Source organism: Coenobita brevimanus, chromosome 5, assembly GCF_032717465.1.
Source record: "Coenobita brevimanus isolate Jiangsu-jjx chromosome 5, ASM3271746v2, whole genome shotgun sequence".
Classification (NCBI taxonomy): Eukaryota; Metazoa; Arthropoda; class Malacostraca; order Decapoda; family Coenobitidae; genus Coenobita; species Coenobita brevimanus.
In genome coordinates this window covers 17,137,945-17,161,894 of record NC_136958.1, presented here as the reverse complement: position 1 = coordinate 17,161,894, position 23,950 = coordinate 17,137,945, and the positions used below count along the sequence as shown (strand labels likewise).

The following is a 23,950-nucleotide window of genomic DNA, read 5'->3' as shown; positions in this document are numbered from 1 at the left end:
CTAACTTACGGCAGTGAAACTTGGACATTGTTGGAACGACACAAGTCAAGAGTGAGGGCATTAGATATGAGTAATTCGAGAGGAGCATGTGGAGTTACGTGGAGAGACAGACTGACAAATGAGGAAGTGAAAGAGTGTTGTAGGGATGTGGATGTGATACAAAGCGTTTGGAGAAATACACTGAGGTGGTTTGGCCATGTGGAGAGGATGGAGAGCGAGAGACTAATGAGGAGAGAGTATGTGAGTTAGGTGGATTGGGGGAGAGTGAGGGGGAGGCCAAGGATGAGAATGAGGGATGGAGTGGAGAGGTATATGAGAGAGGGGAGTGTGAGCTGGGAGCAAAGGAGTGAAGTGGATTCGGACAGGGCGACATGGAGGCGATTTGTTTGTGGCCACCCCTAACAGGACTGAGGCGTCTGGCAATAGATAGATAGATTATTACTGTTAGTAGTAGTAGTAGTAGAAGTAGTAGTAGTACTATTTAAAGTTACTAACTTTTGACATTATGAAAAACTGTTTTCATCATTGTCTTGTTCCTGTTAGCAAGCCATCATCTGCGAACTTATATTCTATGGAAAGATTTGTTTTTAGAAGACACTGACCCTCGTGCAGGTGAAGCGCATAAATGTATCTTCGTCGTCTGCTTTCTTAGCATGTCAGACTCTTTTACAGGTTCTGATTCCCGTTGTCCCTGTTCACCCAGCAGTGCGATAGCAGGAGTACGGAACGGGAAATTAGGAGTAGAGCCAGTTACCCCTCCCACCAACCTCCAGAACTAGAAAATATATCGTTTTATTTATTTTCTTTTCTTTTATTAAAAGCTAATTTCTTATAGCAGACCCTACTGATGGTATAGCCTACTGGTATCATAAAAAAAAAATTATGGTTGTTGCTATTTGAATCCTCCCGCTATTAAGAAAATATTTTCCTTTATATACGAGGGTAAAATGGTTTACTTGTTTCCGGTTTATTCTGATGCATATTCCTTACTTACCAACAGTTTTCGTATCAATACAAATCTGAACATGAGATTTTACGTGTATAAATTATTTACACATATTCGAATCTTATGGATATTTACCAGTAATTATTTTGAGACCGGGCTGGCTTCGAGCATTCTGAGGGCAAACTTCTTCCGTCATCTCCCTCCCCGTCCCCGTGAACTGCCTGCCCTTATGCTTATGAGAACAATGGGAGACATGATGGGATAGATAGACAGGTATGTAAACAGACACACAGACAGACAGATAGATCTATACATACAGTCTTATGTACACATAAAAACGTAGAAAGACTGGTAGATATAAAAATAGACTGATGGATGTATAAATATGCATACATACCTAAATGCCAGCTCTTGCTGGCTTGAGTTCTAAAGCAGGGCAACTTGATCGTTAACTGCGTCTGCCCAGTCATACGCTTTCCTAAGTAACAAAGGTTTGGTTGAAAACGAACCTTGAGATTACAGTGCATCAGAACAAACAGTAGTTGAGGGACACATGTAGGTCGCAATCCGAAAACAGTACCACCTGGCCACCACGGCTCCTCTACCTATCTGTCTAACTACACAATATTCATGACTTGTAATTCCTTCCTCCTGTTACCCACTTACTCATCCACACTTATTCAGTCGACGTGTCATTCTTCCTTCACTCATCTGTTTCCTTATTTTCCATACTTTCATCCAATCGACCTACAAGAAAATCTCATGAAGTTTCTTTGTTCACTAACCTGCACAACTACCGAACAACTGACAAGGGTTCGCATATTCGTCGGCTACTGAAACTCCCTCACGCCTCTGCCTTTGCGATTGATTTTTGGATATTGTTGGTTAATTGTCCTGTTGTACTTAATACAAATTATGGTGATACTGGATGGATTTATGTTACATTGAAGAGGATTATAAGGGGTAATAGACAAAACCATTCGCTTAGGAAAAGGTGTTGGGGAACTTCCTTAGCCGAAGAGAATCCGTTTCTATTTTATATCGGTAACTCTCGTATAATTCTTCCATCACTTACATTATGTAACACGTTCTATAAAAACAACTTATATAACACTTACTTTACATATCGCGCCTTTGTCAGTCTGGTCCCATTGTTGCCACCATTCTTACCTGGTGAATTCTTCAAAACTAAGCCATTCATCAACTTTTTGAAATTATCACAATGATTATTACGTCTTAGTTTATTGAGCAAGAGCACAACTGTCACTTTTATGCATGAGACCTCTCTCCAGCTTCACCATAATAATAATATAATAATAATAATAATAATAATAATAATAATAATCAGTGCCAAGGCACATCAAACACCTCTCCTGCAGTAATTTTAGTGCTGACATACAAACACAACAGGATATCTAGTCAAAGATATCATATATCAGATTTGGAGTAAATCGGGTGAAAATGGAAGATTTTATGCTCATTGGAAATTTTAGGCCCGACCCACCTGACAATGACCCCCCTACAGCTAACTGGGGGGTGACTACCCCTGAAGTGATGAGACATGTGACAGGATGAAGATTTGAAAGATGCATCTTTGGGTTTGGTTTCATGTCGATATGAGGAATTAGAGTTGGTATCACTTTTTTTTTTATTTATTTTTTTTTTTTTACATTTTTTGTACCTACAGCCTGGGCCTTGGCCAAATTTGGCCCAAAATTTAATAAGATGATCAGGTGATCAGAATGTCATAGGCCATCATCCCTGTAGTTTTAGTCAAAATCGCACCAGTAGTTTTCGCTTAAAGTTGATAACAGACAGACAGACCGACCGACCGACAGACAGACAGACAAACAAATAAACAGACAAACCGAGTGAAAACAATGCCCGTCCCCAAGCCTCTCCGTGGTAGGGACTACTACTAGTAGTAGTAGTAATATTAATAATAATAATAATAATAATAATAATAATAATTAATAATAAAAATAATGATAATAATAATAATAATAATTATTATTATTATTACTATTATTATTGCAACAACAATAATAATAATAATTGAAGGACACCCATCGACACTACACAAGAAGAGAAGAGAGTCAGTCAACATCTGGGAAACAGAAGCTGACAGCCGGGCAAGTATGGGTAACTCTTGTCCTCATGCTGAGGCTGGGAGAGATCACCCCCAGTGGTACGGCCCACCGGAATTACCGGGTACGTAAGCCTTTCACCATGACAAAGTGGTTCCCATGAGGGGAGAAGACAGAGAGAGAGAGAGAGAGAGAGAGAGAGAGAGAGAGAGAGAGAGTAACAAATGATCTCAGGAAAGACTAAGAAACAAGCAGTCAAAATAATAAGAGGAATGAGTAAACAAACCTCCATGTCTCTTCTTTTAACCCCGTCAGATTGAAAACCTATTTGTCTTGTATTTTGTATTTCTGCACCATTTATTTTACCTTTTTTTTTTTTTTTATAAGAAGAAACCTATCATGGTGGAGGGGCTAATGGAAACTATAACTTTCGCTACAGTTTGAAGTCATAAACAGTTAGTTCAATAGTTTGACAGATAGGTCGATAATTAGACTTGGCTAAATGTTTAGTTAGATATTTAATTAGTTGGAAACATAGATACTTAGTTATGTAGATCGTTAGATATTTAGTTGGATGCTTAGTTAGATATTTAGATACTTAGATATATATTTAGGGAGTTAGTTACATGTCTCGCCTGAACGTGGACCCCGTAGACTGCCTGTCAGAGCTGTCCTTCGCAGTCCACTATCTTCCTTTCGAGGGATAAGAAGGAGACTGAAGGACGTTTGTATAACTGGGCAGCTCCATCGCTCGGTGACATCGATGCCACTACGTGAAGGCATCCATCTCCAACACCGCAGCTCTCCTGAATTATTTAAACAGTCTGTCAATAGCAAAAATCATTATACAAAATTCATCATTGTGTTGAAGTGATTCTCTCTCTCTCTCTCTCTCTCTCTCTCTCTCTCTCTCTCTCTCTCTCTCTCTCTCTCTCTCAGTCTATTGAATCCCTCTGTCTATCTGCCTACCCGTACATCGCTGTTTCTAAATCTATCCATCTATCTACCTGTCTATATGTACCAGATACAACTACGAAGCTGCTAAAGTGGCGTAGGCTATGTGAGTATCAAGGTCTGCGATTTATCAGTCAATAAATATATCTGTTCATTCCATCTATCCGTCTATGTGCCTGTCTGCCTGTCTATCTATACAGTACAAGATGCAAAAAATGGTATCGCTAGTTATCAGGGTTGGAGTTGGTTTGGCTATCAATTAATCTGATTATCTGTCTGTCTATCTATGAGTTAATAAATGTTTATTATTGTTATTATTATTATTATTATTATTATTATTATTATCATCCCCCACCTTTAGAAGGCGAGTGATAATGTTTTTGCCTGCCTCTGTGTGTGTGTGTGTGTGTGTGTGTGTGTGTGTGTGTGTGTGTGTGTGTGTGTGTGTCTGTGTGTGTGTGTGTGTGTGTGTGTGTGTCTGTGTGTGTGTTCCTATTATATATCATGAACGGCTTGAGCTATTAACATGGAACCTTCAGGGTATCAAGATATGGCCAAAATCTTCGCCGAGTTCGAAAATATGCACTCGGGGTCAAGGTCAAGGTAACCAAAGTGGCTGCCAAAGGTCAACTAGTTTTCATTGTCCGCCTTTAACACCATAATTTATCATGAACGGCTTGATCTTTCAACACGAAACCTTCAGGGTATAAAGATATGGCCAAAATGTTGAATTTGGCCAACAGCATACTCTGATGGGTGATTATTATTATTATCATTATTATTATTATTATTATTATTATTATTATTATTATTATTCAAGTAGTAGTCGTAGTAGTACTGTATTGGTAGTAGTAGCAGTAGTAATGTATAGGTATTTTTAAGTATCACTGTAAAGCTACGTCTGGGAGCAATTTTAGCGGTATTCGCTAAGTCATACTCGGCAACCAAAAGTCAGAGTCAGACAGACATAAGAGCTGCCAGTGAGTGAGTGGGACGTGTGGGGTGAGGGAGTACGGCTGTTGGTGAGTCCGTTGAGTTCCTGTTTATAACGAATCATATCTACTTTTTTTTTTTTTACCTTTACTGAATCTCCAAAAGTGTCTGCATATGCAGTGTATATCAGTTCAGTGCAGGACCGAACCTTCTGCTGGAAGAATGATAGGCAAAAGTGACCCCTCCCCCATGCTGGCGAAGTAGGAGTTTCGCTCTGTATGAAGTTGTAGTGTTGTAATGGCCATGTTTTTGTGTGTCCTTTTATATACTGTACCACTGATAGAACCAACTGAGTGCGAACATATGGAAGGCTATGGACGAAAAAGCTGCCAACATCCACTTTGTATATCCTTCACGGCTTGAGTTCAAACCATCAGTTTAAGGCACATGCATCGCGAGACGAGTACACTACCGACTGAACCACAGCAGCTTCTACAGTCTATAATATTTAGCCTTATATCAGATTCTCAATCCCGCTCTTATTGTAGTTTGGTATTTTAAAGCCTTTGTACCGTACAACACAGGGTGGGACATATATTACACTCTGTCGGGTGATTTCTCGTGTGTTGTAGGGACGACTCAGTGTTATCATTATCTATCCTGCATTCACTCATTACTTACTCCCACTGCCACAACCACGACCACACTGGCCGGATGAGCCGTCACCGCAACACGTAAGAAACGCCACATGAGCGTCTATTGGAGCGCTGTTCTCGGACCAGCCCTGTACCTCATTCTCATTAACTCCACTGAAGTATTTTCAGTTTAACAGGCTGACCTTCTTTTAGCTCATTCTTACTGTTGACCAGGCGGCTTTATTGAACTTACGAAAACACTCAAATTAAAGGGCCTAGTTAAAAACACTGTATCAAACACACAAGATCGAATCGTTCTAAGCTGAGGGAAATTGCCAGGAGAGGCCAAGAACTGTATGCTCGTCGTTAAATGGATTTGAAGATTGTGTAACACCTTTCCCTCGGCGATTTATTTTTCACATTGCACCTTAGAATCTTTCGGTATGCCACTGTTGTAAGCAATGTCGATATTAAAAGGATATATACACTGTAAAAGTGAATTTTTTGGCGTAATACTGAAAATAAATCGTTTAGGAAGAGATGTTATCAAGCCTTCAAAGCCACTTGAAATATAACCCTTAGTCAGTATAATAATAATAATAATAATAATAATAATAATAATAATAATAGTGAACACCGTAAAATTCTCGAAAGACAATTTTGATAAAAAAAAAAAAAATCCACAGCCATGACCAACTAGAAGCCGAGCTATAAAGGATCCTTAAGGTCAAGGTCACTGATCTTGTGCATGTCACGTAAGGTCATCAGAGGTTATAAGTCCACCAAGTTTTGTGGCTCCAGCTTCAATCATTCATGGAAAATTATGTGACATCCGGAATATCCGGAAAAGTCCTAACTATTGACCCCAGGCGATCTCAGAGAATAATCAACCGATTGAAACTATATTCCTCTCCACACTGCAGCCACATTAAGCCTATATTGCAGTAAAATTTCAGTTTCTCAGCTTTAGCGGTTTTTGAGATAACGTTACGGATTTTTTCTTATGAATAATATCCGGTGATTCGGTTGATGGATTGACGTCATATTTGGTCATAAGAAGTCACCAGCTGGCCGATTAACCTGACAGAGTTTGAAGGCTCAATGGCCATTTACTTTATAAGTGGAAAGAAATATTAGAATATTGACAAAACAAGAAAACTTCCAAGAAGGATGTGGCAAGTTTGAATAATGATAAAAATAACCAGCGTTAGGTAAGTGAACTAGTTAACCGCGTCACGATGATAACATTGTGTTTGGCTACGTTCTTTCCGCCATCAGACTCTTTTTTACTACCCATTGGTCTAACATTGCTCTTTCTATCTCGAATTATGATTTGTAACAATAAATTACCACTCAGAGTATAATATTAGTCACGAAAAAGTGCAGTGCCAAGGATGTAGAACCTTATTATTGTCCCTTTCTGCCTTTGAGCTATGTGAAATAAGCTCGACAGTGATGACACTGACCCAAGGTAAGGTGAAATGAGTAAAGTTGATTTCATTCAATTTTAGAAAGACCAGTCACTACGAGGGGCTTAATAGACGCTATATATATAACCCCTCTAGTTCGAAAAGTCTGCCCTGAGCTGTTACTGTAGACAGAATCGTATGAAGATGCCAAAAATATAACTGAAAATGATTAATCATGTTGAAATTGCTTCCTAGTAACTTTTCCTTCTCAGTTTATTCGTGCATATTACATCTGCATCCCTTTGGTGAGATGGCGTCATTTTTTAAATTCGTCCTCTATTTTTTTTCTTTCTTTATAGTTGGTGTCATGGCCTCGTCAAATTATTTTTTTTCCACTTACAAAGTACGATATCTAGCAGTGAAGAAATTAAGGAAGGCTAGTTGTAACCTTTCCAATGTTAATATTATCACCTGAGCTTAATTAAATCGTCAGATAAACCAAGGAGCACATATACAGCGTCATTGTTCTGTATGTAATTGTTATCAACCTGTATGCAGTAATTTTTTTAAAGTCTTGATGCTGCCTGGTGTTTTTTTGGCTAATGGACACACACACACACACACACACACACACACACACACACACACACACACACACACACACACACACACACACACACAGAAATACAAACACATAAAGACAGACTGATCGATAGATAGATGGATTAATGGATCGATAGATGGATGGGTGGATGGATGGATGGATGAATAGACAGATAGATAGATGGATGGATGGACAGACAGACATATAGATGGGTGGATGAATGGGCAGATATATAGATAGGTACAGATAGATTAGACAGATATATTCACGCAGCGTAATAAGCATCCCATGACTTGCATAGCATAAACAAAACGCCCTTGTGCTGTTAGCTCATGTTACCACCATTACCACATCTAGCAGTCATCTCTGGCCTTGGAGCGTCAGCTGTAATCTCGTCTGCTTAAAAGTTTCCCTATTATCCTCTCTTTACGAGCTTATTAATGCACACGGGACGCTAAGGTTTAGTTCTATGTTATTTTTGAGGCCTTCTTTAGGTCATAAATTGTATAGATGGCAGTACCAAAGTGCAATATACAAAATAAATTGCTAAGGATATAGTATCGAAAAGCCTCATGAGCTTACGAGAGTAGGAATAGGGTACCCATCACTCATTCCTCTCCACTGGTCCCTTATCTTATCTGGTGTGACTAGCAGTGATAAATTTTTCTGCTGGTCCTTTTTATGCTAGGTTTGTGGCCCCTCGTTGACAAGAGGTTGATATAATGAGATGTGACATTTGTTCGGATGTGTTTGTTTCAGTTTAGAAAAGGCTTCTTTATAATTCGGAGCTATTATAACTCACTCAGATTACGTAAAATTTTCTTGTTTTTGTCTGGAATATAATAATAAGGCGGGTTTCCCCGACGTTAAAAGTGAATATATTTGGTTAATCTTGATAACGCATTTTAACTACTGAACACCGAAACTCAGTACGAAATTGAATCCTGATCAAGATTGCTCAAGCCTAGCCAGTGTTGCTCCTGAGGCTTTTTGACTGATATTGGCCTAATTGATGTTGACTTCACCATACTGTTAACACACAATCGTGTTAGCTTCTAAAATGAAATATATCACTTGTGAGGTAAAACTGTACCGTGGTATGGATGGCAGCTTTAATTCAGCATTATATAATGAAGTGAAACATGTGACCACATGATCAGTGATTTCTGTTTAGGTGACACTCTTCATACACAGTATCGTTGTGAGAATTGGACAAAATGTATTTTGACTTATACAGACTTGTTCCCACCAAAGGGGATCATTATAAACCAGTTATAATATTCAGGCTGCTCTGCATCAGTCTCAGCAGAATAAATACACTTGGCATTAGCTGGAATGGAGCACTATAATTATCCCGGCCAGTATGATGATTGGGGGTTTATGTTTCACATCTTCCACTGTCATTCCCATCATCTTACTGTAAACCCAGCCCCAGTCTGACCGTCTTATTCCTTAGTATGAACTTTGAGAATACAGGGTAGTCCATATACAGTATATATAATGCTGCACTTTCACCCCGAGAGGAGCAATTTTTCGTGTACCGTGGGGACGGCTTAGTCAGAGCTATCAGTATCTACCATGCATCATTAATTCATCATTTCCTACCCCCACTGCCAGAGCCACTGCCACACATGCCGACTGAGTTGTTCCCGCAGCACGTAACCTTGAGTATCTTGTGGAGCGTCATTCTCCGGCCCGTCCCTCTGTTTAACTGCCATGACAATTTATTTACTCTGTTACAGAAAATATAAGAGGAGAGGTGTGTTGTGCAACAATGTGGGTGGAGGTGGCACTGCTGGTGGTGCTGGTTGTTATACTGGTGCAGCTGCTGAAGAAGCCTGAGGGACTACCGCCAGGTGAGAGAGTGAGAGAGAGAGAGAGAGAGAGAGAGAGAGAGAGAGAGAGAGAGAGAGAGAGAGAGATGGAGGGGGGCAATTAACTTTGTTGTTCAAGGGCGTCTATTTTTTTTTTTCTCAGTTCACAGAGAGGTCGAGGCACTGTTTTTCTCCAGGGTGAAGGAGTAGGTGGAGTAAGAAGTGCTTATCAGAGAATGAGTTTTCTAGGAACTAGTAGCATCTAGGAGCATCTACGAAATTAGAATATTGCTTAGTGGTAGACTTCAACCAACGGCAAATTTTAAGCAGAGTGAATCCCTGAGGGCTGTTCCACCACGGAGGGATGGGGCAGTCCTCCGGGAACATAGTCATTCTCGGTGTTAATAGCCATATTTTTTAAAATTCGGGACAAAAATGACAAAGTAGTAAATCTCCACAAGTTTCAGATAGTGGAATTCCCCCGTCCAAAACAGGGGAGTGGGGGGGGGTGTCCCCCAGAGGGGAACAGCGCCATTTTCCTACATAGGAACAATACATTTTACTCACAGGTCGATTTTAATTCAGCCCAGATTTAGGTTCAATGGGATCTCCAAAGGTTGTCCCCATGGGGGAAGAGTGGCTCCCAAAGGTCCCTGGCAAAGTCAGTATGCATGGGCATATTTTTTTTCCGTACGAACATTGACCATTGCACAGTGGTACTTTGCCATACAGACCAGATTTTATGTAGGGTGGGACTCCTGTGTGGTTACCTTTCACGAGGAGTGTGGCTGCTAAGGGGTCCCTGCAGTGAAATGTGGCTGCACAGTATTGCTGTGCTTGCATTATCATTCTTGCTGGTACCAGACGATGTTACTAGGTTCAAGAGGGAACGCTGATAGTGAAGGGGTTAATTAATTCTGTATCACAACACTCCAGTCGGAAAGGTCTCCCCAGAGATGAGCAGAAGTATCTTGAGATAAACAGGATTAAATAGATGCCTCTCATAGGCTGCAAGCGTTAATAATACGAAGAGAAGCAAGGGTAAGAGAGCACGAGAATGGGAACCAAGAGAGCTAAGGAAGGAAGAGAACAGGGATAACTATGAAGTCATACATATCGACTGTACCAGGCCCACTAGGGAAGACACTGAAATGTTTGCCAAGTTCCAGTTATCTCCTAGAATGTGATACACATCAATCAACTCATTTCTCCAACTGCACAGATTGGTGAACACGATAAGGGGAAAACAAACTTTATCCACGAATCTGACCTCTCCAGAAACAGAACTGGAGGTTTTCTAGCTGCGGCCAAGGTATGTTGTCACTGCACCACTAGCTTCCTCTTGTGACCAGTAATGATATAATTTTAAATCTATATATATATATATATATATATATATATATATATATATATATATATATATATATATATATATATATATATATAATTATCAGAAAGCTAAGAGCAGACCAAACTTGGCAGAGACAAAGCCTCACCACGATGAAGTCTCTGACAATATATTCTTGTTTACTTGTTTAGTAAACTCATTTTGTTGTGAGAGAAATATTGGCCATTGTATATGAATCTTTACTTCGAAAATCTCTTAAAAGCTTAGTGAAACTTAAAAGCTTAGTGAAACTGCCTGAAAACAGCAAGAACATTAAAAGACGTCGATGTAGCTAAGAATATTACCTCTTCACTGTAATATTTAAGTACATCCATTTTTGGCTATATATGAGGACCACAAAGCCGTGACCCAACCTGTTCCCTAATACTCGTATTGTCACCTTTTTCAGGAAAGTCGCCTTATCAGTATAATAGATACAGCACAGATAACACAGGTCAGCACTAACTTTTATTGCCAATGATATTAAAGGGATTTTAGGGTAACTTTGGGTCGCTGATTCCGAATATGGTATCTGTTTTGCCAGATTGGCTTTGATTTTTGAGGTAATAGATGCCAACATATTTGAGAATTCAGGTCGCTTAGCCTTCAGAGCCCATGCCATTTTCACATATATACATTTGTTTTGTTACTGAATTGATTTTAGGTATTTGGTCATTTAACTGATTTCAGAGTTAATGCAGCAAAAAAGCTTAAGTTCATTTTTATCATAAACTTCCAAGTCTTTATTGAAAAAAAAAATAATAATAATGATCAGGCATAGTTTACCCACAAATCACATGGAAACACTCAAATCATACAAAAGTAAACACATGAAATGCCTAGTGGCAATGTACTGAGTACAGTAACATACAAACAAAGTAAGCTGATATAGGTAATCACAATTAATGCCCTGGAAAATACTGTTTGTATGATTTTCTTTTGTGTCGGCCATCAGGACAATCACTTTAGATGCTCCAGCAGTAGTCTGCCATCATGTGTCTGTCCCATCTGCCGTGATACCATTCCTCCATCACCTATAAATCCTGATGAAACCTCTCGTTTTGTTCCTCACAAAAAATCACCAAGATCCTGTGGAAACCTGTCCAAGTGGCTATGGAGAAAGTTTACCTTTATGGTCAAATTAGCTCCCAAATTTTTAAAGTCATCGAGCATCTTTTGCACCAATTCTTCATAACTGTCTGCTTTGTGGTTACCCAAGAATTTCTTGACAACTGAGACATAATTGCACCAGGCAGAAGCTTCGCCATCATTCACAAATGTCGACTTTTGATGAGTTTACGAATCTGTGGACCATCAGAGATGCCTGCTTTCAGTTTTTCAATACTCGGTCCAAGGAGCGATCTACAAATGTATTTGAAGCAATAGCCATCTTTGTCTAAGGCCTTAGCTAATTGCTTCATCAGTCCAATCTTGATATGGAGTGGTGGGAGAATTTTTTCTCTGACAACCAATGACTTGTTAATGATGTTCGCTGCACCTACAGCCATGTTTTCCCTTGAAAGCCATGCCACTTTTTATCCAAATGATTTTGCTTTACTGTATCCACTTTGCTGCTCAAGCAAGAAGTTCATCATCTTTAGGTCAACACAAAGAGATCACTTGTGCTCATGACAGCAGAGCTTCTGCAAGATCATTTTGATATTTTCATATTCTTAAAGTTTTGTTGTGTGAACACTTGGAAGAGATGCTAGCGGTTACCAATGTGCAATAAAACACACTTCAAGCTGCTGGTGGAGCTGTCTATAAAAGGCCGCCAATCTTCTGAAGGATATTCTTGGATTCCCATTTGGAGAAGTCTAGGGATGTCACTGCAGTATACAAGTTCTTCAACTTGGCTGAGGTAAGGAAGAAGTACCTCCTCTCTTGTACGATAAGCTGTTATTTTAGCTTCCGGTTTAGACAGTTCTTTCGTTTTAGCCTGGCTGCTAAAAGCTCAGATGCTTGCATTGAGGTTATGTATCAGGCAATTGAATTCTTCTTGGGAGAAATGCTTAGGCATTATAAAGCTTCCTTCATATTCACTTCCACTGCTACCATCTGTGCTACACTCCTAGTCCTGTTTTTCTACAAAATCAGACAATGGAAGGTCAGACAGTGAGATAAACACTGGTGTGGAAACATCTTCGCTGTGTTGCACGTCACCTTGCTGATTCCAAATCAGGATACTCCCACTTATTCGGGTAAAATCATAATTTGAGGGGTATCCAATATCTCGAAAACTAAGACAATTCGGCAAAACGAATGTCACTTTTGGATTTAGCAACTCCAAATATGCCGAATTCGTTCAAACATCCAGGACAACAAAGTATGTTTTTGTTGTTGTTGGCCTGTGTTATAATTGTTGATTCAAGACTTCAATAAATGAACAGAACAAAATATACCTATGCTGGGATATTAAAGGAAGTCGCCTGGACTCCCGCGGCAACGTGTTCGCCGCCATTGTCGCTGACATCCCACTGGATGCGAATCAGTGCATCAAACTCTCTCAATTGTTCTCAATTTTAGAACCAAAAGTACCAAAGTCAACGATGTACTAGAGAATATCTCCCTCAACATAACCAACCAAACCTGAACCTTGTCAAATGTGACCTACCAGTCCATGTGAATGTGCACATCTAAAACGTGTGTAATGTGCGTCTCGCAGCAAGCTTAGAGCTAGGTGGTAGACTTCGTTGGAGGGGAAGGTGCACGCGATATGGCAGGCATTTATGTATTTTAGAGATAAAATTTAAAAAAAATTGTCAAGCTTATCCACAGAAATAATAATCTTGCACACACCTTATCTCAATAGAAAATCTGAAAAAACTGTGTGACAATCCTCAAACGCTATAAGTAACTATGTTCAGAGAAGGAGAGCACCGAATAGACACAAATTTTATCAGCAAGATGAAGGACTTAAAAGGAGGCTTTTAAAAATTCCAGACCTACTGATTACATACCTTTTTAACCAACAGGACGATGGGGTCTGCCTCTAATTGGCTACATCCCTCTCACCTCCAAGAGCTTGGTGGAACAACTTGAAGATCTACACAAGCAGCATGGGGACGTGTATCTGTGAGTAACCCAGCCACTTACATATCTATATAGCTTAAATGTTTTTGCCTGAGTCGAAAGGCGCAATAGGTGGCCACGAATAGATTGCCTCCTCTACGTTGCCTTTGCCTGCGCCACCACCATTGGGCAGGTTGCTCCTTATCCCACATCACTCTCATTCATATGCCACTCCACCGCATTGCTCCACGTCATCCTCGGTCTCCTTATTGACAGACACTTATTCCCACACTCCCCATTAACCTACTGAAATACAGGGATTCTTTTTAAAGTTACTCTTGCTACCTCCTGACGATTCTTTTCACTTTTGAATGCATGAATCACACCTAGGGTGTTAATGGAGGCTATTTCTACCTTTTCCAGTTCGGAAAGTCTCTGCTTGACAAAATAATATTATCCAGAGGTATCAGGAATAAAATGAAAAAGAATAACTGGAGCGAGGAGGTAAGTCCTGTGTTATGGTGGATAAATTCAAAATCTGATGCATGCGGATGATATGTTCTGACTGTTAATGGTGAGCAGAGCCTTCCCTGACTGGCCAGCATAAGACTTTCATGTATACTTTGGAACGATGAGGTGTGAAAGTAAATGTATTGTTGGTTAGCTTATAATAACAGTTGCTGAAATCATCAGTGTAAGGTGTTTGTAAATGGAGAGAGACAGGAATAGGTGATGAATTATTTTTATAATACCTAGGCGAAGTAATGTAAATGGGAGGTAAATGTGTAAGGAAGTGCAGAGTACAGTAGACTGGGTCAAGGAAGCGAAGTAGCTGGTGCAATTATGAAGGCACTGATAAGGTATAAATGTCTTTAGTATATACGAATCGTGCTAAAGGATTTCATGGTGTGCTGTGTCTATTAACTGAAGGATGTGGGACCTTGGAATGGCATGAGCATCAATATTTGAATATAAAAGAGTTAGAAATGAGAAAGTTAAGAGATGCATGTGGCGTTTGAAGGATGGAAAGGATAAGAGCTGTATAGAATTATGTGGGAATAACAAGGGTAGCCGGCGTTGCCCGGGTAAAAATACTGCCGTGTATTCTTAAATTTATGGTATGTTGGATAAAGAAGTATGACGATCAAACGATACAGAGAGTCTGCTGAGACAGTGAGATCATATTGAGATAATGGATGTGAGAGGAGTTATGAAAAGGGTGTATATAAAAACAAGTCTAAGGTTGTGGTCCGGATGTCCAAGAAATGGGTGTATGGGTATGGTAAGGGAAAGTGTGTATAGGGAAGGTATAAAGATCGAGGAAGGAAATCAAATGGCAAATGACTAAAAGGAATAGGTCAAGTATGTATGAATAAATGCATAAGAAAGGTTGCTTCTCTGCTATAAAATGACAGCCAACGGTATGGTTTCTTCCTCTCAGTCATTACGACTTTTTATGTGCTTATTAAGAGTCAGATGTGTGAGTAGGAAACGGGAATTACGAAACCTTGAGTGATAAGTAAATAGACTCTTGCCAAATTCCACCTGGCGCGCATTCGGTGGTTCTCCTACGTTCAAGCGTCTCTGTTGTTGTATCTGGATCTCTGTCAACCAGTGTGCTGGTGGGAAGTAAGATTGTGATGATGGCTGGCTTCTACCCAGGTGGCGGATTGGGACACAAGTGGTAGTGTTTCTTCACGACTACCGTATGATCAAGGAATTGTATAACAGTCCGGAGAGCCTGGACAGACCTGAATGGTTGTTCTTCACTCTCAATGAAAAGCCGCCCCTTGGTAAGTTTGGAGAGGAAGACTGGAAGAGCTACAGTAAAAAAAGATTGTTATACTTGGCAATACAGATATGTAGTCTGGCAGTAGTCCAGTCCAAAATACAAAATGACTGTATTCTCGTCCGTTCAGTAGACTCCCCAGCATGTGTTCCTTACCGATGCCTCGTTCATACTGGATTTTAACCTTTAAGAATTTACTTCAGTACTGTTTTAGGGAAGGAAATTCAAAGACAGGTTTCCATACTCTAGAGAATATATTTCACCTTGCTATTTCCACAACGGAGAATTGTTGTTCTTGGCTCAAATCATACATCAATGGTTTCTTAATTTTTTCCCTGTTATGAAAATAAATAAATAAACAAAAGAAGAGGCGAGACTGTGATCACTTTTGTACTGTTGATTACAGAAATATGTAATGATTCATCCAGTCAGTCTATCTGTATCTGTATCTGTCTTTCTGTCTGTACGTCTGTCTTTCTGTTTATCTGTCTGTCTGTCTATATCTATCGATATCTACATATCTCTATCTATCTCTCTACCTATCTCAAACCAGATATCTTACTGCTTAAGGGAAAACCACGAACAAATCGCAGATATTATAACAGCCAACAGTCACGAGTAGTCTTACCATCTGTCTCCACCCTTAGCTGGACGGATTCTCAAACCAGGAACACATCCTGAATGAAAGACTGTCTTCTGTTAGTTTAATGCTATGATAGGTTGTAAACAAGGTAGTGATATAATCAAATGCTGCTTCTTGCATCCTAGTAAATCTTTGAAATGTCACCCCAACATTGAACGAAGGAGCTGGGGAGGGACGCTTTTATGAAGTGGCACAGGCATAACCACATGACTCCATTGTCCGGTTATACAAACGACCTTCAGTTCAATCCTTATTCCCTCAAGGCAGCATGGTGGACAGCAGGGGGGTAACACTAGAATACAGTCCACAAGGTCCATAATAAGGTGAACCTGGTGCTACAACATCAACACTAAATTTTTTTTTGTTCGGTATGAAGCACCCATCATAGAGATTCTATTAATGAGAGAGAAGTATACATAATAGTTTAATATTTATTCACATAAATAGAGTTATCATTACTTCAATGTGCATCAAACTTGGTAGTGTTGAGAATTAAACTAAATGAAGGCTAGACGGCAGATAATTCACTTTGTCTGAGAAGTGTGTTATAATGAAAAAGAAAAATTGCCAGGTGAATAAAACAGCATTCTTAATAAAGTATATCCTACACTTGACAAGGATACTATAGTATCGCATTTCAGCTAAAGCCAGACGATTATATTCAAATATTTTATTTTATTCACTCAGCAGGGTAATGCATCCTTTCATACTACGATACAGGAATGAGCGCCACCAACGGCACGCAATGGCTGAACAACCGACGCTTCAGTCTGCGGCAACTGAAAGACCTGGGGATGGGCAAGTCAAAGCTGGTGGGAAAGGTACAGGAACAAGCACAGTGGCTGGTGAAGGAGATGAAGAAACAAGCAGGGAAACCAGCACCCATACCTCACGCTCTTTCCGTCGCGGTCACCAACGTTATCTGGCAAATGGTTGGAAGTTAGTGTTCCAACTTGTCAAGCGAAATATATGACCTATACCCCTTTTTTACTCTAACCTGGACTAAAATCGCCATCACTCAGCCTTCAGCATTAAGATTTGACCATAGATTAACACTAGAATATGATACTAGTCATGAATAAGTGCTATGGAAAGGATGCAGAGCGACAGCATGTTTTATTCTGTAAATGAAGAGCGTGAAATAAGGTGCAACAAAGTAAAAATCTGGACCGAATTAGAGGAAAAGGGGTAAAATTATTAGAATATTGAAGAGTGACAGTCTTTCTTGATCCTACAGGGTGGCTGGTGGTTTTCACTTCATGTAATGCTACCAGAAACAGTAGGTTTACCATGTACAGCTGCGGATGTAAATACTGATCCACTTCATGATAACTAATAAGACATTGAACAATGATTTTCGACTAGTAGTATTGCTATCTCAGGAGGAGAACGAGCTCCTCAGATTATTATGCAAGAATTTCATATCTGTTTAAGTACTAAGTATGACACCTGTTCCTGTTACCATCCTGTCAGTGGTAGCAAAGTCTTAAGCACCTGCAGTTCTAAGGGTCTATTATGGAACAGTGTGTAGGCATTTATATATTCCCCACCTTATGTAAATAACAGTATCTAAATCTTATCCTAAGTCTACAAAATCGGTGTCTGTAATTTCTTAGATAACTATTGTTAATCTGTATTAGAGGCATACAATCCCTATAAGTTTTTCCCTTATTTTTTGGCAGAGAATAACTGAAAGGAGAGGTCACATCCAAATAGCACTATACTCTTTCTTTCCATGGCAACTGTTCATAAAAAAAAGTGATTCCTGTTAGATTTCACTCATCTTGGAGCCATGAAGTATTATAACACCGAGTCAGGGATGTGTTAAAAATTATTACAACTTTTCCCTGTAACTGGTACTGTAAAGCTGAGAAATGTGACAAGAAGAACTAACAGAACTTCAACAGGCAACTTTAACATACTGATAATTGATAAAACAGATCATTAAAAAGGAGAATTTATAATGAGAACTCACTGTTCAGACAATCTAGGAACCTCTGTCAATGTGTTTTGGATGGAAGAATGGATCTGACAGACACATTTTATAGTACGGTACTATCGACAGTCACTTCTTGGGCTTGTATAGTTGCCTACAAAAGTTCTGTTCTCCTTCCTTTCCATCAGTAACTCATATAGTTTTATTAGTTTTGATAGTTAAAAGCAACAGTTAGTTAAAAGTAACTGGATAATGAGCCACAGTATAAATGGACTACATGCAACTTTACCCCATTTAATGTGATGTTATGAGCCACTGAAGGTCAGGAGGAGGAACAGGACTTTTGAAGGGGGCTGTAGCCTACATAGGTTCCAGTAGATAAAAGTGCTTTTGAGGAAACGTTCTTAGCTATGAGTGTCTCCTGCGAATCTTTACAACTATACCCTCTACCAGGCAACCTGTCTCATAAGCCCCAGCCCCTAACCTACTGCCAGGCGACTGGGAGGCCATAGTAGTGGGTGGGGCTAAAGTGACGAGTTGCCTGATGGAGGGTAAAAATAGCTGTGCCTGATTTCGGCTATATGTATTTCTTCATTTTATTCTCATTCATGATTGTTTTTATACTGGGCATTTTTGAAGATGAAGAAAACATAACACTTAAGAGACTAATTTGATCGAGGCAAAGAGACTGTGATTTAAGGCAATTTGCTCGCTGTGCAATTATCTGAATTATAAGAGTCAAAGTAGTCAGTTGTATGGATTTATCGTTATCAACCTGTTTCTGTCTGTCTACTAAATTGCATTCTCACTTGAAATTAATTTATACACAGTGTAATTAGCCATATCCATTGCAGGTCGACAGTTTGAGGAAACAGATCCAAAACTGAAGGAATTACAAGATATCGTTGAAGAGTTTTTTGATAATTTGGACCGTATATTCATCCTTGATTTGATGCCCTGGGTTCACGTAGTCCTACCTGGTCCCATCATTAACAAGCTCTTTAAGCTGGATGTCGTTAACACAACAAAAGAAAAATTCGTCAGTTTTATCAAGGTTAGTCACCTATTTCGTCATTCACCATTACAGATATTTGACTTAAAGTTCAGTGTAATGTCGTTTTGTATATGTTTTCAGGAAGGAACAGTGGCGTTATGGCAGCACTTTGATTTTCCAGGCAGTGATTGATGAAAACCGAGCGACGTTGGACCGAGATAATCCAAGAGATTTGATAGACAGCTACCTGATTGAGATGGAGGAAAGAAAGGATGAAGTAGAGGCTCCCTTGCACGGTCAGTATTTAGGACATCTCACTAGATCATTGAATACACTATGCAACAAGAAATTAAGTTCAGAGACAGAAATGGGTAACATGGCACTGATTTCAAATATGATGTTAATTTTGCTATAGCACTTCACTCACACGCATCCCTACATTAGTGGTTCTTTATCTTCACCACTTTATTTGCGCTCTCTATACGTCTTTCTATATATGCAGTGTATATCATCCAACATAAACAATGCCAGTTGTCTTCATCCACAATCTAAAGTATGTTTATGTTAGTTCATTGTGCTTAATTTAAATCTTATTTCAGATATATGAACTGACAGTTCCTCAAGGATATGTGAATGCTCTTAAAGCTTTCTGATATATATGTGGAAGTTTCACTCGAAAGAAGCAGAAATGTAAGATCACGTCTCTTGTAAGGACAGCTTATCTATATTATTTTGGCCTTACAATTGACGACCAAGACAAACAATGGGCACCCCATATCTGCTGCATGACTTGTTCCAACTCTCTTTGTGAATGGCTACCCAGAAGGGAAACGGGGATACCTTTCGCAGTTCCCATGGTGTGGAGAGAACCTAGTGACCACTCAACAGATTGCTATTTTTGGATTGCAAAAGTTGTGGGATTTTCTTCAAAACGCTTAATCAACATTGCTTATCCAAATTTACCATCCGCAATAAGAGTGGTCAATCACTCAGATGACCTTCCCATTCCAAGGCCACCAACAAATAAATGTGTATTCCAGACTTCAGATGAGGATGAAGACAGAGAGACATCTTGAGCAACTGCCCCTGATTCTGACTTCGAATGTCAGCCATCTGGCAATGTTCCCCACCTGGCCATCCAAGGCGACCTTAATGATCTTGTACGTGACCTAAATTTATCAAAACAACAGTCAGAACTACTCGTTCGAGATTGCAAGAATGGAATTTGTTGCATCCCGAAACAAAGGAGACGAATTTCAGAGAGCGACAACAAAATTTGGAACTTTTTTCAAGTCAGATGGAGGAGTATGCATCTGTAGTAATATCACAGGTCTGTTCGAAGCCTTGGGAAGGATTCATGATCCTAATGAATGGCGACTTTTTGTTGACTTCAGCAAATCAGGTCTGAAGGCTGTTCTCCTCCGCAATAGGAACATGTTATCCAATATACCACTTCTTTTTCGTTCCTGAAATGAAGGAAACATACTAATCGAAGCAAAAACTTCTCGTTTTAACTGAGTATGATGCAGTGATTTGAGAGTTGTAGCCATGCTGCTTGGACCACAAGGAGGTTTCACGAAATGCTGCTGCTTCCTGCGTTTATGGGATGGCCGTGATGTGCAGCATCATTACATCCATCGTGAGTGGCCTCCCCGAAGTTCCTACGAAGCCAGTGTACCCAACGTATGGAAAGAACCACTTGTTCATGCAGAATATACTTTTGCCTCTTCACATCAAGTTAGGCTTGATGAAAAACTTCATCAGTGTTTTGGATAAGACAGGTGCAGGCTTCACACACATGAAAAAAGTCTTGCTTATTATTAACGATGCCAAACTGAAGGGAGGCATTTTCGTTGGCCCACAAATTCGTAGCCTGATGTGAGACAGTCAGTTTGATGCAATCCTCGAGGTAGACGTACTTAGGGCTTGGAGGTCTTGTAAGAAAATCTGAGCTGATTTTTTGTGCACCAATCGCAGTGAAGATTACATGCAAATCGTTGAAGAGCTTCTAGTTGCATACCATGAACTTGGATGCAACATGTCCCGTAAAATTCATTTTCTTCACTCACATCTCGTTTTTTTTTTTTTTCCCAACAAACTTGGGTGATGTTAATGATGAACAGGTTGAACGTTTTCACCAGCATATGCGGTAATGCAACAAAGATACCAGGGTAGAATTGGCGCTGGTATGATGGCCGACTATTGTTGGATGCTGACACGGGAAACTGATGGAGAGCACAACAAGAATCTTCAAAAACCTTTATATGAGTACCAGTGTTCTCAGCGAGATTTACATAGAGCTGTGGAATAATACACTAAATATTGTTTCTGCATATTGCATTTGCATGTCAATTAATATTTCTCGATTACAAATACATCTCCGGCATAACCAGGCAATAAGAGCATATTGATTTCTGACTAGTGGAAGAAATATTTCAAGGCAAAATTTCTGAAAATCTGTAAGTGATAGAGAAAAAAAAAGTAAAAACATAGGCCTATTTGTAATCAGCACCGTCAGTTTAACCCAAATCACCTATTCTCATTTCTGAATTAGATAAAAAGTTGAAATTTGTCGAGCAGTGATTTCGGAGGAATTACCTTCACAGCAGTGCCACCATTTCAGTGTTTGCGTGGTTCCAGTTGTCAGTTCCTTTACCTTCTTTTCTATTGTTTTCTAGAACCGCATAGAGGTCTTTCCTTTTGTTCAATATTTAGCTAAAAAAAACAAGAAGTTTCTCGTTATTCAGTTCCTATTTTCAATGCGTGGCTGTTGTAATCTCCACTTTTTTTTTTTTTTTTCCTCACCAATGTAACCAGTGCAGTACATTCCAAAGCATTCGAAAACATCCACTCCTGCCTCACAAATCTGGCAACCTGTATTTTCAATTTTATGCATATTTCCCTTATTATCAGACTGTTCTTGCTAGAGTATATAAGGAGACTGATGAAGGTGGTTGTCATATACTGGTTCATCTCCAATCTGCATCTTCCATTCTTTGTAACCTTCAAGCTCGTCTCAATTCTTATCACATATTCCCATAATCTTGTGTCCCAGATTTTAGATTTTTCTTCTTGTGTTTCATGCTCTATGGTTTCTGTCTCATTATTAATGCCTTTTGTTTCAATATATTTTTCTATAACCTTTGCTCAGTTCGTATTTTGTCGACGTTAACTCTAAGACAGTTTCTAAAAGATAATTTCACCATTCATCAGGGTTTTTGTATTGCAGCTTAGCATTTATTTTTCTACTTCACCTATCGACTTCACGAGGGACATGATATTAGACAAATTACTCGTTCAGTCCGAGTCATGCCTAGGATGCAACCCACAGTAGAAGATATTAAGAATGTTTACTCATTACTTAAAATACCATTTGATAATTAACAGAAAGAGACCTGGTTTTCATCTTGATGGACCTGTTCGTAGGGGGCAGCAACACGACAGTGGACACGTTGAAGTTCCTCTTCTATTATTTAGCTGCCAATCCAGGTGTGCAGACCAAGATGCAGGCAGAGATTGACAAGGAGTTGCTGGGTGCTTTGGCCACATTAGAGGATCGTGCCAGGTCAGATCATGTTACTCGTTAGTTTTTTATCTTTCTTCACCCCACATCCCAAGCAGATAGAAAGTCACTGTATACTCGTGGGCATAGTTTCTGATCGCTGTCTACCCCACATCCCAGACAAATAGAGTCACTGTATTCTCGTGAGACGTTTTTGCTCGCTCTGTAACGACAGAGAGTCGTTGTGTACGCGTGGGACATAGATTCTGCCCGTTTCATACCCCATTAGTTGACCAAGGCTAATGTCTTCAAGCATGTTAGGGCCTTTAAAAAAGATATGATACGATTCCATCATTAATAAGCAGATGTCTTTTAACTTCGTTCTAGATGCTGCCAGATGTATATATACAACAGAGACTTTTCACAATAAAGGACTTGGATTTGGGATTCAATAACCCTCTCAGTATAACTACAACTATTAGTAAAGTTGTCTGATGGAGGGCTCAGCGAAAAATACATCACACAGAATGGGGAAACAAATAAGGCACATTAAAATGATCACTAAATTACTTCCTCAGTGGCATTGTACTAATTCTGTGTTTGTGCCACAGGTTGCCCTACACTGAAGCCACCATCCATGAGGTGCTCCGCATGTCTTCCCTAGTACCAACTGGACTTCAACATATGGTTTCCAAGGACATACAGTTGGGCGGCTACAACATCCCAAAAGTAAGTCATATTATGCCATAAGTTTACCATACACTTATTAGTCTTGTAGAGTCTGGATTCGACAGACCGTTGCCTAAGGTCAAGTAGTACTTCTGCTTGCTGTACACCTTCACATATCACCAATCCGGCTGTAATACTCACCAGACAATTTAAATGCATGCCAGGGCTGTCTCATTCAGTTTCGTTGTGCTAGTGTTAGAAGGAGTGCTTTCATGACATGGTGCTGGGTTGTGTGGGATATCAGACAAGACTGCTTTAGCGAAACTCTGATCATCAAACTGATCCCTATCCCAGACTGTGATCGAAGTTGTGTTCTCACATAAGCTACCCCATACTGCTATAACGATACTACTACTACTACTTTTTTTTTCAATAAAGAAATCACCTCCATCCATTGGGAATTATATTGTGAAGATCAAAACCAACCTTCCTAATACAGTTCACCATTTGGAGTTGTAATGTGAAGGTTAACACTAACCCTCATATTACAATCCATTGGCCCAAAGCACGGCAACGGCTGTGCTTACCAACCATCTACTACTACTACTACTACTACTACTTCTACTATTGATAATA

The 23,950-nt window shown here is 39.6% G+C and overlaps 1 protein-coding gene across 1 annotated transcript in view; it reads left to right on the top strand.

The window, feature by feature from the left end:
* Positions 1–4,977: 4,977 nt before the first annotated feature.
* The window catches only part of LOC145398406 (cytochrome P450 2L1-like), a 115,174-nt gene continuing 96,201 nt past the window's right edge, over positions 4,978–23,950 (top strand). Inside the window, exons 1-9 of the mRNA XM_080271286.1 lie at positions 4,978–5,009; positions 9,311–9,424; positions 13,745–13,844; positions 15,444–15,574; positions 16,934–17,152; positions 19,004–19,203; positions 19,325–19,439; positions 22,531–22,708; positions 23,257–23,374. Of these exons, the coding sequence (XP_080127412.1) occupies positions 9,343–9,424; positions 13,745–13,844; positions 15,444–15,574; positions 16,934–17,152; positions 19,004–19,203; positions 19,325–19,439; positions 22,531–22,708; positions 23,257–23,374 (1,143 nt within the window). The 5' untranslated portion in view covers positions 4,978–5,009; positions 9,311–9,342. The remainder of the gene's footprint in view (positions 5,010–9,310; positions 9,425–13,744; positions 13,845–15,443; positions 15,575–16,933; positions 17,153–19,003; positions 19,204–19,324; positions 19,440–22,530; positions 22,709–23,256; positions 23,375–23,950) is intronic.